The sequence below is a fragment of the Hyperolius riggenbachi genome, chromosome 10 (assembly GCF_040937935.1).
Source record: "Hyperolius riggenbachi isolate aHypRig1 chromosome 10, aHypRig1.pri, whole genome shotgun sequence".
Classification (NCBI taxonomy): Eukaryota; Metazoa; Chordata; class Amphibia; order Anura; family Hyperoliidae; genus Hyperolius; species Hyperolius riggenbachi.
This window is the reverse complement of record NC_090655.1, coordinates 232,834,000-232,848,348: the sequence shown is the minus strand read 5'-3', so window position 1 is coordinate 232,848,348 and position 14,349 is coordinate 232,834,000. Positions and strand designations below refer to the sequence as shown.

The window sequence follows — 14,349 nt, the reverse complement described above, 5'->3', positions numbered from 1 at the left end:
CCCCCCCCCCCCCCCCCCCCAGTAAGTAACTGTGACAATATAATCACAAACCTCCTGCATTACTTATGACAGAACTGTGACTCACAAATCGTCACCGATTAATTGTGAGAGTAAAGGTGGCCATACACTAGTCTATCCTATGCTGGGGGGCAGCTACCTATCTAACCTACGCTGGGGGGCAGCTACCTGTCTAACCTATACTGGGGGGCAGCTACCTATCTAACCTATGCTGGGGGGCAGCTACCTGTCTATCCTATACTGGGGGGCACCTACCTAATCTAACCTGTACTGGGGGGCACCTACCTAATCTAACCTATACTGGGGGGGGAGCACCCTCTACGGCTTCGGAGGCTAAACTGATCACTTCCCCGATCTAACAACTAAAACAAAAAGGCCCTTCTCAGGGCCACCCACTCTCTCTATAAAAGTGCTGTCATATCCCCGCAGTGTAGCGAGCAGGCAGCGTTGCTGTAGCGCACTTCCATAGCGGTTATTAGCACCTATCGGGCGTCCAATGGTAATATCGGAGGCCCGAGCAGGCGTGAGTTATTACACTGAGCAGCCCGGTAAACTGCTGCTTATTCATACCAGTTCATCTTGCAGATGAGCTCACCAGCTGCATCTGTATACTGCTGTGTAACTGGGGAGTGGTGACGTCACACGTAGATCCTATGATTGCAGTGCAGGAACACGTTGATGACGGCTACCGAAAGATCGGTGACATTCATAAATGAAACACAGGAAAGTACTTATTTGTATTTTGGAAGCACCGCCGGCGGTAAAGGATTCTCGTGGGATATTCATGTATAATTTATAGACGTGAGTGGTGCAAATCGTGACCGATTAATTCTGGGAGATTTTGCTTTGTGGGCATTGCAAAAATGGCGGGAAAGGCCGTTATACCCGCGGGATATTCGAAATTATTAGTTCACAGATTTCCTCTCGTTCATCACACTGCTTGACAATAGCATTGTACTGAGTATTCCCTCACATCTGCTCCTCGCCACGGGCATCGCCGTGCTTATCTTGCGATGATATGAGAGCTATGCGATGGGGGAACAAAAGAGGTAGAACATTGTCCTTTCATACTAATGTCAATCAGAACGTATTCTCCTTCCCGCATATAACACAGGAGGCGCTTATTACCACTATAGTCAGTCTATATTACGTCAAAGACCACAAAACAGGTTTCCATTTCCTCTACACATTCTTGCTGGAGAAAATGGTAATCGCAGGATAATGTATATCGGCATATCATGGCAACTCCTCTGCCTTCTGCAATCACAGTGTAAGGGCCGGGGGTTTCTTTCATCAGACAGCCAATAACTGTCAGAGAGTCTCAGTCAGAACATTACTCTGCACTAATTGAACTTCCTCTAATATACGGAACAGTATAATGTATTTGTTACAGGCAGCTGATACAAATCCTACAATCAATTTTCACGGATTCTTTCTGCTGTCATAGAAGCAGACATAATACCTTGTGCTTTCAAATGAACTTATCTGCCGTGACAGTCAGGTAACAGGGGAGAGATCAAATTACAATTGGGGTATTAGACACAGACAGGCTAAACTTTCTAAATACATACTAGGTGCATTTCTCTATGCTCTTTGGGCAGGGTCCTCCTCCTTTTGTGTCCTACCTGATCATGCACCTCCATTACTGTGCATTTGAGTAATCTCCATGCTCCCATCCAGTGACTGACGAAGCATTAGCTTGTACTCATATTGAGCTGCGTGATCTGTTTTTTCTTGTATTGTCATATTGCTGTATGTCACCCCTAAATATTGTCTGTAACCTAAACCAATGTCCAGCGCTGCGTAATATGTTGGCGCTTAAATGAGAGCTTTCCTGTGCAAGAGTTCACATCCAAGTATATATAATTGGATTTCTAGTAAAATAAGCCGTCAGGAGACGCATCCTAAACAGAAATCATTCCCACACAGATGAATTATACTACTAGGAATACTATTGTGTTTGCTATACAAGTGCTTTGTCGCCTCCATACATTACCCCCTATAGATATACAGAAGCAGCTTTCTTTAGCAGTCTGCGGGTTATTCACACCCTGCGTGTGAATAACCCGCAGACTGCTAAAGGAAGCTACTGTACAATCCTATTGTGCTACAATCAGTGGGATCCCTCTTAACTTCTATTTGGCTGACAGTGAATGACTTCCGACAATTGAAATGTAACGATTTTTGTGGTATGTAACCATTGCTCCGCAATAGAGCGTGTAGTGCGAGATTTACAGCCACTGGTTTGGGCATTACTTTCGTGAATACGAAGAATTGGCTTATATAATAGTATTATGAGCTTTAGCAGACAGTGTGGGTGGCTCTGAAAAGAGCCTTTGGGTTCTGTGGAATATCTTTCGCTGCAGGGAATTACTTGCTCTTGGCGGCCTTGTGGCTCTCGGTCTTCTTGGGCAGCAGCACGGCCTGGATGTTGGGCAGGACGCCCCCCTGGGCGATGGTCACCCCACCCAGCAGCTTGTTGAGCTCCTCGTCGTTGCGCACGGCCAGCTGCAGGTGGCGGGGGATGATTCGGGTCTTCTTGTTGTCCCGGGCGGCGTTACCAGCCAGCTCCAGGATCTCAGCGGTCAGATACTCCAGCACTGCGGCCAGATAGACCGGAGCTCCGGCCCCCACCCGCTCCGCATAGTTGCCCTTCCTCAGCAGACGGTGAACACGGCCGACTGGGAACTGCAGGCCGGCCCGGGAGGAGCGAGTCTTGGCCTTGGCACGAGCCTTCCCGCCTTGCTTGCCTCTTCCAGACATAATATTAGCTCTATGGATGTTTCTCTCCAACACTGGAATAGCTGAATGCGCCCCGCCTCCCTCTATATATACTCTGCAGCCAGTTCTTCGGTGCCACTCTATTGGTTCCTGTCCGATTCAGCGAATGGAATGTAAGCTCAGCAATGCACCAATCAGCAAACTCTGGGCGTTCCTCTACGCTGACGCCGCCAATGGGATTATCTTCGGGTTCTCAGTAAAGTGTTTTGCACACGGCGCGTCTCCAGCCAGTGAGAGGGAAGGAAATCATCAGCCAGCGACGCTGCCCAATAGTGTAGAGAGAAGCGCTGCAGCCTGATTAGCATAGGCCGCCTATATAAGGAGGGGAGGCGGCGCTGCTCCTCATTGTGTCTCTGCACTCTGCAGAGTTACTGAGAAGCCGCAGAGTTACTGAGAATCCGCAGCAATGCCTGAACCAGCCAAGTCCGCCCCGGCGCCCAAGAAGGGCTCTAAGAAAGCGGTGAGCAAGACCCAGAAGAAGGACGGCAAGAAGCGTAGGAAGACCAGGAAGGAGAGCTACGCCATCTACGTGTACAAGGTGCTGAAGCAGGTGCACCCTGACACCGGCATCTCCTCCAAGGCCATGAGCATCATGAACTCCTTCGTCAATGACATCTTTGAGCGCATCGCCGGGGAAGCTTCCCGCCTGGCTCATTACAACAAGCGTTCCACCATCACCTCCCGGGAGATCCAGACCGCCGTCCGCCTGCTGCTGCCGGGAGAGCTGGCCAAGCACGCCGTGTCCGAGGGCACCAAGGCCGTCACCAAGTACACCAGCGCCAAGTAATCTCTCTCCATACCGATCATAACCCAAAGGCTCTTCTAAGAGCCACCCACTGATTCACTACGGAGCTTTTGTATGCAGTCATAAATGTGCTGTTTAATTTTGATATAAACACGGAGTTGCAGTAGTTTGGCTGTCTCTAAAGCTGTGCATGGACAGATTCCCACTCTGAAGCTGTCGATCTCCTCCATCCGTGTGGTTATGTTCAACACAACGGGGGAATTCCTATTTCTGGATCAGATCGGGCATTAAGATAGGCGTAGAAGTGAATTTTTCAAGTTATTTCATCTCCACTTACTGGCGCACTAAGGTCACACGGGCAGCAAGTACATCCATCTATATAGTATCTATCCTGACGAGTCTGTGTAAGGGAGGGGGGGTTGATTAGAAAACGGGTCATATCCCGACGGCATTATTTGGTAACGTTTCTGTAAAACAGGAACGCTGCGATATATATCACACATTAATGTAATTACTGTTGTCAGTAGTACTCGTTGCGATTAGTTTGCTGGAGTGACCAGAGTTGTAGAGCGGAACGCGGTCTGGGTGGAGCGAGCAGACTCTCCTCCTATTACAGCCTGTTACAGAGATCTCGGTATTCCGTGACAACAGATCAGCCGATCTGCTGTTATTTGTCGTTACTACAACCCGATACAGACTGATGCACATACAAAATACAGATCGCAAAATAAACGTTTTACCTTTCAGTCGCAACTCAAATAAGGGCTACAGAAGATTCAATGAATACGAACCAAATCAGGCAACAATGGAGTTTGGCGGGCTGATGTAACAATGAATGCAATATTGTGGCGGGCCATTTGAAAAATAACAAATGTTCTCTAGTACCATTCAGATAAAAGCTCCCGATCCGTCCGGCCAATCAGAAGCCAGAGCGCCGAATAGGGGTATTACCAATAGCATAAAACAAGGTCGTAGTGTGAGTTGGGGCTAAAACTGTATTTTTTCGTTTTTTGGTCGCTCACTGGCCGGTCTGGGCGGGGTTATTAGGATGAGTTGCTCGTTGATTGTATCCCGCGCAGCTCGAGGCACACACAGTACTGATATAGGGATGTCAATAGGATGAAAGACAATTGGCTCTCCGCGTAGTCGCTTGCCACCAATCGCATGTAGAGGGCGTGGTGTGAGGCAGTCAATGACAGAGAGGCGCGGGCTGTATAAAAAGGTGCCTCTCGGCCGCTCTCCTCAGTCTATTCTCGCCTGTGGAATCAGCTGATTGAGCGATGGCCAGAACCAAGTAGAGATGGGAAGTTCGGATCTTTTCAATGATCCGGATGATTCGAATCGGATCATTGAAAAGATCCGGATCTTTGATCCGAATCTCGGATCATTTTACTACCGGAAGCATTCGGGGGTGAAATGACTAGTAGGACAGGTCTGTGGACAGGAGAAGGGGAGGGGGTGGACACACAGAGAAGGGGAGAAGATGGACAGAGGGCAGGGAGTGGACAGAGAAGGGAGGAGGGACGAGCAGAGAGCAGAAATGTTTGCACGTAATACCCACATGCTGCAATCATATGCTTTATTACATATATTTCACCTATATGTTCATCTGTACACTTTGAAAGAAAAGGTCGCACAGTGAAAGAAAGCATTCCCAGAAGATAAGTGCAGCTGTTTAGTGCCGAGTGCAGGAGGATTATATTGCCTTTCAATCACACTGTCTGCAAAGTTACTGAGCTGTGCTGAGCCAAAAGCTTCCCATGTGATCACTGTGCAGCACTACGGAACAGCCAGCCTATAATGGGCAGCACATTATAGCCAGTATGTGTGCTCTACACATATCTGGCAGTGGCACACATGTCCCCTCTCTCTCATCTACCTGTCCCTGTGCAAGGCTGGCTCCCCTCCAACTCAGCGATCCGTCCCTGCTCTGCTTCCAGGACCCCGCTGCCCGCTGAGAGGGGGCGTGTCGCTCCTGGCCCCGCCCCTTTTGCGATCCGAATCACTCATTTTGATGATTCGGATGATCGACTCATAAAATAGATTCGGATCAAAGATCCGAATCGTTCATGATCCGGACAACACTAGAACCAAGCAGACCGCCCGCAAGTCCACCGGAGGGAAAGCTCCCCGCAAGCAGCTGGCCACCGAAGCCGCCCGGAAGAGCGCCCCAGCCACCGGAGGAGTGAAGAAGCCTCACCGCTACCGGCCCGGTACAGTGGCTCTCCGAGAGATCCGCCGCTATCAGAAATCCACCGAGCTGCTGATCCGCAAGCTGCCCTTCCAGCGCCTGGTGCGGGAGATCGCCCAGGACTTCAAGACCGACCTGCGCTTCCAGAGCTCGGCCGTCATGGCTCTGCAGGAGGCCAGCGAGGCTTATCTGGTGGGGCTCTTCGAGGACACCAACCTGTGCGCCATCCACGCCAAGAGGGTCACCATCATGCCCAAAGACATCCAGCTGGCCCGCAGGATCCGCGGCGAGAGGGCATAAGCGCGGCAAACCGTCTTCTGATATCCTGACCCAACACAAAGGGCTCTATTCTCAAAGAGCCAAAAGTACCGCAAAATTTTACCGCTAAATTCCCGCCAGCGGTAAACTCCGCATTTTTTCAGCATTCACTAACATTTTCCGCATGTTTGCCGCATGCGGGAAAAAAGATGCAGAAACAGCCATTATTCATGCGGAAATCATGCGGTAAAAAGGTCGCATGAAAAAGTGTTTTAAAAAAAAAAATAAAAGTCCAGCAAGCACAGCCCTTAAGCCTCCACACTTCATTAAAGTCAATGGGATTCGGAATATATCACCTACTACTTGTAATTAACGACAAAATGATGCGCCTGAACATTTTTGAGAATTCATCTTCTATTGCGGAAAATACCGACTTTTGCAGAAAGTTTTCCGCATGAATCCCGCACTTTTACCACACTTTTTCCGCATGCGGGAAAAACTTGCGGAAAATTTAGAGAATGCAAACTTGACGGTATTTTGGGTGCAAACTTCCCGCATGTACTTTACCGCATGCCAGTGGTGCTCACCGCCAGGTCGTGATCACGCTTACGCGTGGATTCACGACCATTTTGACGCATTCCGCCTCGGACACGAAAATCCGTGAATAGATTTTCAACCACGAAAATCTACTTCGGCTTCGCGTGAATGCGGACAGAAATCCGCATTCACACTCGTGAAACCCGGCGCTGAAGTCGTGGTTTGCGGAAATGTGTCAAACTATGCGGAAGTGACACATTGCAGGCCAATCAGAGTGCCCCAGCCAGGCCCTAGCAACCAATCACAGGAGGGGAGCTATGCCCTCCCCTCCTGAATATAAAGCGGCGGCCATGATGGAAAAGCTCTGTCCTTGCTAGACTGTGGTGCTGAGAGGATTATCTCCAGGCCATTGTTGTTTGAGCAAGTGCATTTATTGTGTTAAAAACAAAGCGTTTTTTTTGCTAACACTGCTCTTATACTGTACACAGTTAGCTAGTCAGTGAGTGATTGCTGTAGTTAGTTGTAGTCAGTGTAGTGTAGTGGGAGTGTGGGAGTCTAGTGATTATTTAACTGTGTGTAGTGCTGAGCAGGCAGGTTCAGTGCTGCAGTGTAGTGGGAGTGGGGATTATCTGTGTGTAGAGTGCAGGCAGGCAGGTTAGTGCAGCTGCAGTGTTCACTTGTATATTCCAGTGACAGTTATACACTTGTACTATTTGCAGGCAGCCAGTCACACCGCCGGCGCCGCCACTCTCTGCCAGCGCTGTTCATCATTCTGTCAGTGACCTTGTGCCGTGCCCAGTGCCCACTGCTCGCTCGCTCGCTGGCATATGAGCATCTCATTACACAGTGTGACATCCTTGTGTGCCCACTGCATCCTTCAGTGACCTAGTTGTATATCCAGTGCCCACTGCTGTGCCCACTGCATCCTTCAGTGACCTTGTACTGTGGCCACTGCATCCTTCAGTGACCTAGTTGTATATCCAGTGCCCACTGCTGTGCCCACTGCATCCTTCAGTGACCTTGTACTGTGGCCACTGCATCCTTCAGTGACCTAGTTGTATATCCAGTGCCCACTGCTGTGCCCACTGCATCCTTCAGTGACCTTGTACTGTGCCCACTGCATCCTTCAGTGACCTAGTTATATATCCAGTGCCCACTGCATCCTTCAGTGACCTTGTACTGTGCCCACTGCATCCTTCAGTGACCTTGTACTGTGCCCACTGCATCCTTCAGTGACCTAGTTGTATATCATGTGCCCACTGCATCCTTCAGTGACCTTGTACTGTGGCCACTGCATCCTTCAGTGACCTAGTTGTATATCCAGTGCCCACTGCTGTGCCCACTGCATCCTTCAGTGACCTTGTACTGTGCCCACTGCATCCTTCAGTGACCTAGTTATATATCCAGTGCCCACTGCATCCTTCAGTGACCTTGTACTGTGCCCACTGCATCCTTCAGTGACCTTGTACTGTGCCCACTGCATCCTTCAGTGACCTAGTTGTATATCATGTGCCCACTGCATCCTTCAGTGACCTTGTACTGTGGCCACTGCATCCTTCAGTGACCTAGTTGTATATTCAGTGCCCACTGCTGTGCCCACTGCATCCTTCAGTGACCTTGTACTGTGCCCACTGCATCCTTCAGTGACCTTGTACTGTGCCCACTGCATCCTTCAGTGACCTTGTACTGTGCCCACTGCATCCTTCAGTGACCTAGTTGTATATCCAGTGCCCACTGCTGTGCCCACTGCATCCTTCAGTGACCTTGTACTGTGGCCACTGCATCCTTCAGTGACCTAGTTGTATATCCAGTGCCCACTGCTGTGCCCACTGCATCCTTCAGTGACCTTGTACTGTGGCCACTGCATCCTTCAGTGACCTTGTGCTGTGCCCACTGCATCCTTTAGTGACCTTGTACTGTGCCCACTGCATCCAGTGATTCATTACTAGCAACATGTCTGGCAGGGTTTCGCGGGGTGAGAGGAAAGGGAGTTCAATTGCCTCAGCCACTTCTGGGACTGCTCCACGTCCAGGGAGAGGACGCCCAGCTGTACGTGGTCGTGATGCAGCAGAAAAGGGGGCAGCAAAGCCTGGGCCGAGTCAGCGGACGCCATTGTCCAAATATTTTAAAGTTTCTGGTCCCCGTGTGGTGGTTGAGCAAATGGAACCTGACGTACTCATGGACATCATGACTTCCTCCCAGACCTCTACTGTGAGCACCACTCCAAGCAGTAGCAGCAGCAGCCAACATCCCACGCTTGTTGTGACATCCACCCCAGCACCCACTGGTCAGCAGCCCTCCCAGGATGACAGCGTTCTGTCCCTCAGTCCGGCATCTGGGAACCTGCTGATGCAAGAAGCACAGGATTTACTGGGGACTGATGTGGCAGAGATTGAGATCGGGCCACAATCACAAGCGTTGTTGAGTTCTGGTGATGAAGAAGAGGGGTCTGTGTCTGGGGATGTAGGGACAGAAGAGGAGGCGGGGGAGTCAGAGGAAGAGCTGGATTATGATGATGCTGCTGATGATGACGTTGTGGACCCTAACTATGTGCAGCCTGCTGAGTCCGTGGAAGAATGGTCAGAGCAGGATGACAAGTCACCTCGGCCTAGGAAAGGATATCGCCATATGTCAGGCAGGGGCAGGGGCATCGGCAGCAGTGGGCGCGGAGGAAGTAGACAGGACACTGCTTCAGCCGGCACCACCACCATGCAACCCCCGGCAACTACTACCACACACCTCTGCTAGTGGGGGCCGCAGTAAATTAAAGTCACCAGTGTGGGATTGCTTTGAGGAATGTACTGATGACAAAAGGTATGCGGTGTGCAGGTTATGCAGCAAAAGATTGAGCCGTGGGAAAAGTCTGAGCAAGATGGGTACCTCATCCCTCCAGGGCCACCTGAGAAGCCGCCACTGCCGCGAGTATGCGGACTTTAAGAGGAAGCAGGCACTGCTGGCAGGGGTTCCTGAGAGCAGAAGGCCCACCAGCGCAGCAGCATCCTCCCTCCCTCAGGGTCGTGAATCCCCCACAGCAGCAGCAGTAGTAGCACGCAAGCGCTCTTCCACCTCGGCTGCTCAGGACACAGACATTGAGGCTGGCAGCCAGTGTTCGTCTCTCTCCTCTGTCTCCCCTGCATCCCAGCGTCGACAGACCCTGCTGAGCGACACCTTTCAGGGTCTGACCAAGCCTCTGCCTCCAAGCCACAGGCGGATCCGCAAACTAAATGGCTTGCTGGCCCAGGCCATGGCATCACAGCTGCTTCCCTACTCCCTGGTGCAGGAGGGGAGCGCCATGCGGACGCTGCTCCAATTTGGCATCCCCGAGTGGCAAGTCCCCAGTCGCCACTATTTCAGCAGGAGCGCGATCCCAGCACTCCACAAGTTTGCGGTGGAAAACGTGGCCCGTTCCCTGGACTACTCTGTGGGCAAGCGGGTCCACGTGACCATGGACTCGTGGAGTAGCAGATTTGGGACAGGTCGCTACCTGTCCTTTACGGCCCACTGGGTGACACTGATGGAAGGGAGGGAGGACAAGAGCGCATCAGCCCAGCTAGTGGTGCCACCACGCGGGATCAGGGGGGATGCAGAAGGGTCCTGTCACGATACTCCCTCAGCACCCGGAAAGCAAGCCCGCCTCGGCAGCAGCAGCGCCAAGCCTCGGCACTGCCAAGCCCTTTTAAAATTGGTGACCCTGGGGAAGGAGAGGCTTACGGCCACCAACGTCCTGGCCGCCCTCAGGAAGCAGGAGCGGAGGTGGCTGACCCCCAGAGGCCTGGAAGTGGGGTATGTGGCAGCCGATAACGGGGCCAACCTGGTGGCATGCGGTGCAGCAGGGAAACCTCCAGCACATCCCCTGCTTGGCCCACGTGCTCAATCTTGTGGTGCAGCGCTTCTTGCGCACCTACTAGGGGATGAGCGAGCTGCTGCAGGATGCCCGGGCGGTGGTACGCTTTTTCCGCCTGTCAGCCACTGCCTCTGCACTCTTGTCCACCTTACAGCAGCAGTATGGAAGGCCACAACACCGGATGATCATCGACATGCCAGTTCGCTGGAATTCGACTCTGGCCATGTTGGAGCGGCTGTGTCAGCACAGGCTGGCTCTTAGGGCCTACATGCTAGACCCAAGTGTCCCTAGCAACCAGCAAGTCCCCATGATTACTGCCACTCAGTGGACACTGATGCAGCAAGTATGCCTGGTGCTGAGTCCCTTCCTGGAGGCAACCAAGATGGTCAGTGAGGAGCGGGCCTCTGTGTGCCAGTGGGTGCCCTTGGTTTGTCTACAGTAGGCAATGGACAATTTAATTGAGCGTGGGGATGAAGCCCTGAGGCAGTTGGAAGAACAGGAGCAGATGGCAGCACAGTCCAGCTCAGAGGAGGGCTCACAGCAGGTAGTGGAAGAGTTGGAGGTCCCTAACCTGAATGAGGAGGAGGAGGAGGAGCAGAGTGCAGCAGGCGTTGTACGTGGATGGCGGTTTGAGGAGGACAACGACATGGCACAGGAAGAGGACAGGCATGCGTTATGGGACAAGGACGAGGAAGATCTTGCTGGCAGGGCCCACTTGTTTCCCATGGCTGCAGGGCCGGTTTAAGCAACAATGGGGCCCCAGGGCAAAATAAACCTGGGGGGCCCCCCCAACATATACCCCAGAACAAAAATCGGCATTAAGAGACCTTTTTTGCAGCTGGTATAGTCAGGGTGTGAAGCCCCAATCGGTCGGAGCTCCACATTCTGGCTATCCCAGCCTGCATGGGGGACAAGGGGTTAAAAAGTTTCAGGAGGGGGGACCCCACAATTTTTTTTTAAAATTCCCACACTCTAAACATAAAAAAAAAAAAAAAAATGTGAAAATAGGAAAAAATGCCAGGGATCTTCGTACAGCCATATTGCGGCTGTATAGCGATCCCTGGCCAAAGCGCTGCGGCTGCGTATAGACCCCCTGGAAACCCCGTCAGGAAATTTATTGTGCTTTCGTTTGATACATGTAAAATTACACTACCGTTAGGTTTGCTACTAAAAGTGACATTTACCGCATTTAAAAGTATACTTTTTTTCCTTCGAAACTTTAAAATCGATTTTCTCAAAAACTAACATCTTTTTGAAAAATTGTTTTTTCCTCTTATTCCTAATGATCTCCTTAACATACCCTGCAAATTTAGGGTTTCTAGCATTTAAGGTGGATTTGCTATTAACCATTAAAGTCGGCAGGTTTTTAAATGTGTTTTTTTTTCCTTTGAAACTTTAAAATCGATTTTCTCAAAAACTATAAGGCCGATTTTGAAAACATTTTTTTCCTCTTGTAGCCACTGGGGGCCCCTACAAGCTCTGGGGCCCTGGGGCAGCTGCCTCCTTTGCCTTAATGGTAGCGCCGGCCCTGCATGGCTGTGCACATGTTGCGCTGCCTTCGCAGGGACCCCCGGGTGATCCAGATGCGTTCAAGGGAGGACATCTGGATTACCTTGATGCTTGATCCCTGTCTGAAGGGGAAGCTGGGAGACTTAATGACGCCATCCACCACCGAGCAATGCACAAGGGAGTTGAAGGAGGCCCTTGTGCGCAGACTACTGGAAGCATTCCCCCAGCCTTCCACCCCCACTGTAACTGCTCTGCCAAGCCAGCAAGAGGTGCCTGCCATTGCCACTAGCAGCACAACAACAACCACCAGCAGCAGCAGCAGCAACTGGCGCCCCGGAGACCTGAAGAGCCTAAGCAAGAGCCTGTATGCAGTGCAGCAGCCCAGAACAGAGGTGCCCGCCACAGCATCCACCACCAACCAGCACAAGCAACGACTGACCACCATGGTGTCTGACTATATGGGGTCATCCAACGGGCTCAATGACACCGACAGCCCCGTGGACCCCTTGGAGTACTGGGTCAAGAGACTGGACATCTGGAGCGAGCTTTCCCAGTACGCCCTGGAACTCCTATCCTGCCCTCCTTCCAGTGTCCTCTCAGAGAGATGCTTTAGAGCGGCCGGTGGCGTGGTCACAGAGAAGCGCTCTCGGCTCTCCCACGCCTCTGTGGACAAACTCACCTTCCTGAAAATCAACCAGGCTTGGGTGGAAGGTGAGTTCCTGGCCCCTATTGTCGGACACAGGGGGACATGAAGTGGCTGCTGCATGTGCTGTTGTTAACTATGCCTGCCTTTATAAAGACATTTACTACCTGCCTAGTGCCTACCTTGGTTAATTTTTTGGTGTTATGGTACTACTACCAGTAGGTTGCCATGGTCCTCCTTCTGAGCTGCTGAACTGACCGCCCGCTTTGTCCTCCTGACTCAGTCGCTACTACACTCTGCGTTCACACTGCCCGGGTCGCCGGGTGCATTTAATTTTTTGGCCAGCACTATGACGCTGTGCTACTACTACTGTGCTGCTGCTGCTGAACTGACCGCCCGCTTTGTCCTCCTGACTCAGTCGCTACTACACTCTGCGTTCACACTGCCCGGGTCACCGGGTGCATTTAATTTTTTGGCCAGCACTATGACGCTGTGCTACTACTACTGTGCTGCTGCTGCTGAACTGACCGCCCGCTTTGTCCTCCTGACTCAGTCGCTACTACACTCTGCATTCACACTGCCCGGGTCGCCGGGTGCATTTAATGTTTTGGCCAGCACTATGACGCTGTGCTACTACTACTGTGCTGCTGCTGCTGAACTGACCGCCCGCTTTGTCCTCCTGACTCAGTCGCTACTACACTCTGCGTTCACACTGCCCGGGTCGCCGGGTGCATTTAATTTTTTGGCCAGCACTATGATGCTGTGCTACTACTACTGTGCTGCTGCTGCTGAACTGACCGCCCGCTTTGTCCTCCTGACTCAGTCGCTACTACACTCTGCGTTCACACTGCCCGGGTCGCCAGGTGCATTTAATTTTTTGGCCAGCACTATGACGCTGTGCTACTACTACTGTGCTGCTGCTGCTGAACTGACCGCCCGCTTTGTCCTCCTGACTCAGTCGCTACTACACTCTGCGTTCACACTGCCCGGGTCACCGGGTGCATTTAATTTTTTGGCCAGCACTATGACGCTGTGCTACTACTACTGTGCTGCTGCTGCTGAACTGACCGCCCGCTTTGTCCTCCTGACTCATTCGCTACTACACTCTGCGTTCACACTGCCCGGGTCGCCGGGTGCATTTAATTTTTTGGCCAGCACTATGACGCTGTGCTACTACTACTGTGCTGCTGCTGCTGAACTGACCGCCCGCTTTGTCCTCCTGACTCAGTCGCTACTACACTCTGCGTTCACACTGCCCGGGTCGCCGGGTGCATTTAATTTTTTGGCCAGCACTATGACGCTGTGCTACTACTACTGTGCTGCTGCTGCTGAACTGACCGCCCGCTTTGTCCTCCTGACTCAGTCGCTACTACACTCTGCGTTCACACTGCCCGGGTCGCCGGGTGCATTTATTTTTTTGGCCAGCACTATGACGCTGTTCTACTACTACTGTGCTGCTGCTGCTGAACTGACCGCCCCCTTTGTCCTCCTGACTCAGTCGCTACTACACTCTGCGTTCACACTGCCCGGGTCACCGGGTGCATTTAATTTTTTGGCCAGCACTATGACGCTGTGCTGCTACTACTACCACCAGTATGTTGCCGTGGTCCTTCTGTGCTGCTGAACTGACCGCCCGCATAGTCCTTCTCCTGACTCAGTCGCTACCACCACTGCACTCTGCGTTCACACTGCCCGTGTCCACTGACAACTCTGCTGCGATGTCATTGCTAATTGCTGCAAAAAAAAAAATTACAAAAACCTCTCTGGAGCCTTTTTGCCGTCAGCCACTCATCCTCCTCCAGCGGTACCTTCGCCGCCAAGTG

General features: G+C 51.8%; 3 protein-coding genes across 3 annotated transcripts; 2 read left to right on the top strand and 1 right to left on the bottom strand.

The window, feature by feature from the left end:
- Window positions 1-2,388: 2,388 nt before the first annotated feature.
- Window positions 2,389-2,800, bottom strand: LOC137534800 (histone H2A type 2-B). Its single transcript, XM_068256456.1, has one exon. It carries the CDS (start codon window positions 2,779-2,781, stop codon window positions 2,389-2,391), a length of 393 nt encoding a protein of 130 aa, XP_068112557.1. The 5' UTR covers window positions 2,782-2,800.
- Window positions 2,801-3,189: 389 nt separating this feature from the next.
- Window positions 3,190-3,605, top strand: LOC137534803 (histone H2B 1.1). Its single transcript, XM_068256459.1, has one exon. It carries the CDS (start codon window positions 3,206-3,208, stop codon window positions 3,584-3,586), a length of 381 nt encoding a protein of 126 aa, XP_068112560.1. The 5' UTR covers window positions 3,190-3,205; the 3' UTR covers window positions 3,587-3,605.
- A 744-nt stretch (window positions 3,606-4,349) lies between these two features.
- On the top strand, window positions 4,350-6,035 carry LOC137536902 (histone H3-like). Its single transcript, XM_068259081.1, has 2 exons — window positions 4,350-4,369; window positions 5,588-6,035. The coding sequence occupies exons 1-2, from the start codon at window positions 4,350-4,352 to the stop codon at window positions 6,033-6,035; spliced, it is 468 nt and encodes a 155-aa protein (XP_068115182.1).
- The last annotated feature ends 8,314 nt before the right edge of the window (window positions 6,036-14,349 follow it).

Excerpts from the sequence above, each read along its gene's own strand:
- LOC137534800 (XM_068256456.1), bottom strand. The coding sequence starts at position 2,781 with ATGTCTGGAAGAGGCAAGCAAGGCGGGAAGGCTCGTGCCAAGGCCAAG.
- LOC137534803 (XM_068256459.1), top strand. The coding sequence starts at position 3,206 with ATGCCTGAACCAGCCAAGTCCGCCCCGGCGCCCAAGAAGGGCTCTAAG.
- LOC137536902 (XM_068259081.1), top strand. The coding sequence starts at position 4,350 with ATGGAGTTTGGCGGGCTGAT. Across the intron at positions 4,370-5,587 it reads ATGGAGTTTGGCGGGCTGAT|ATTCGGATCAAAGATCCGAA; the intron begins GTAACAATGAAT and ends CTCATAAAATAG.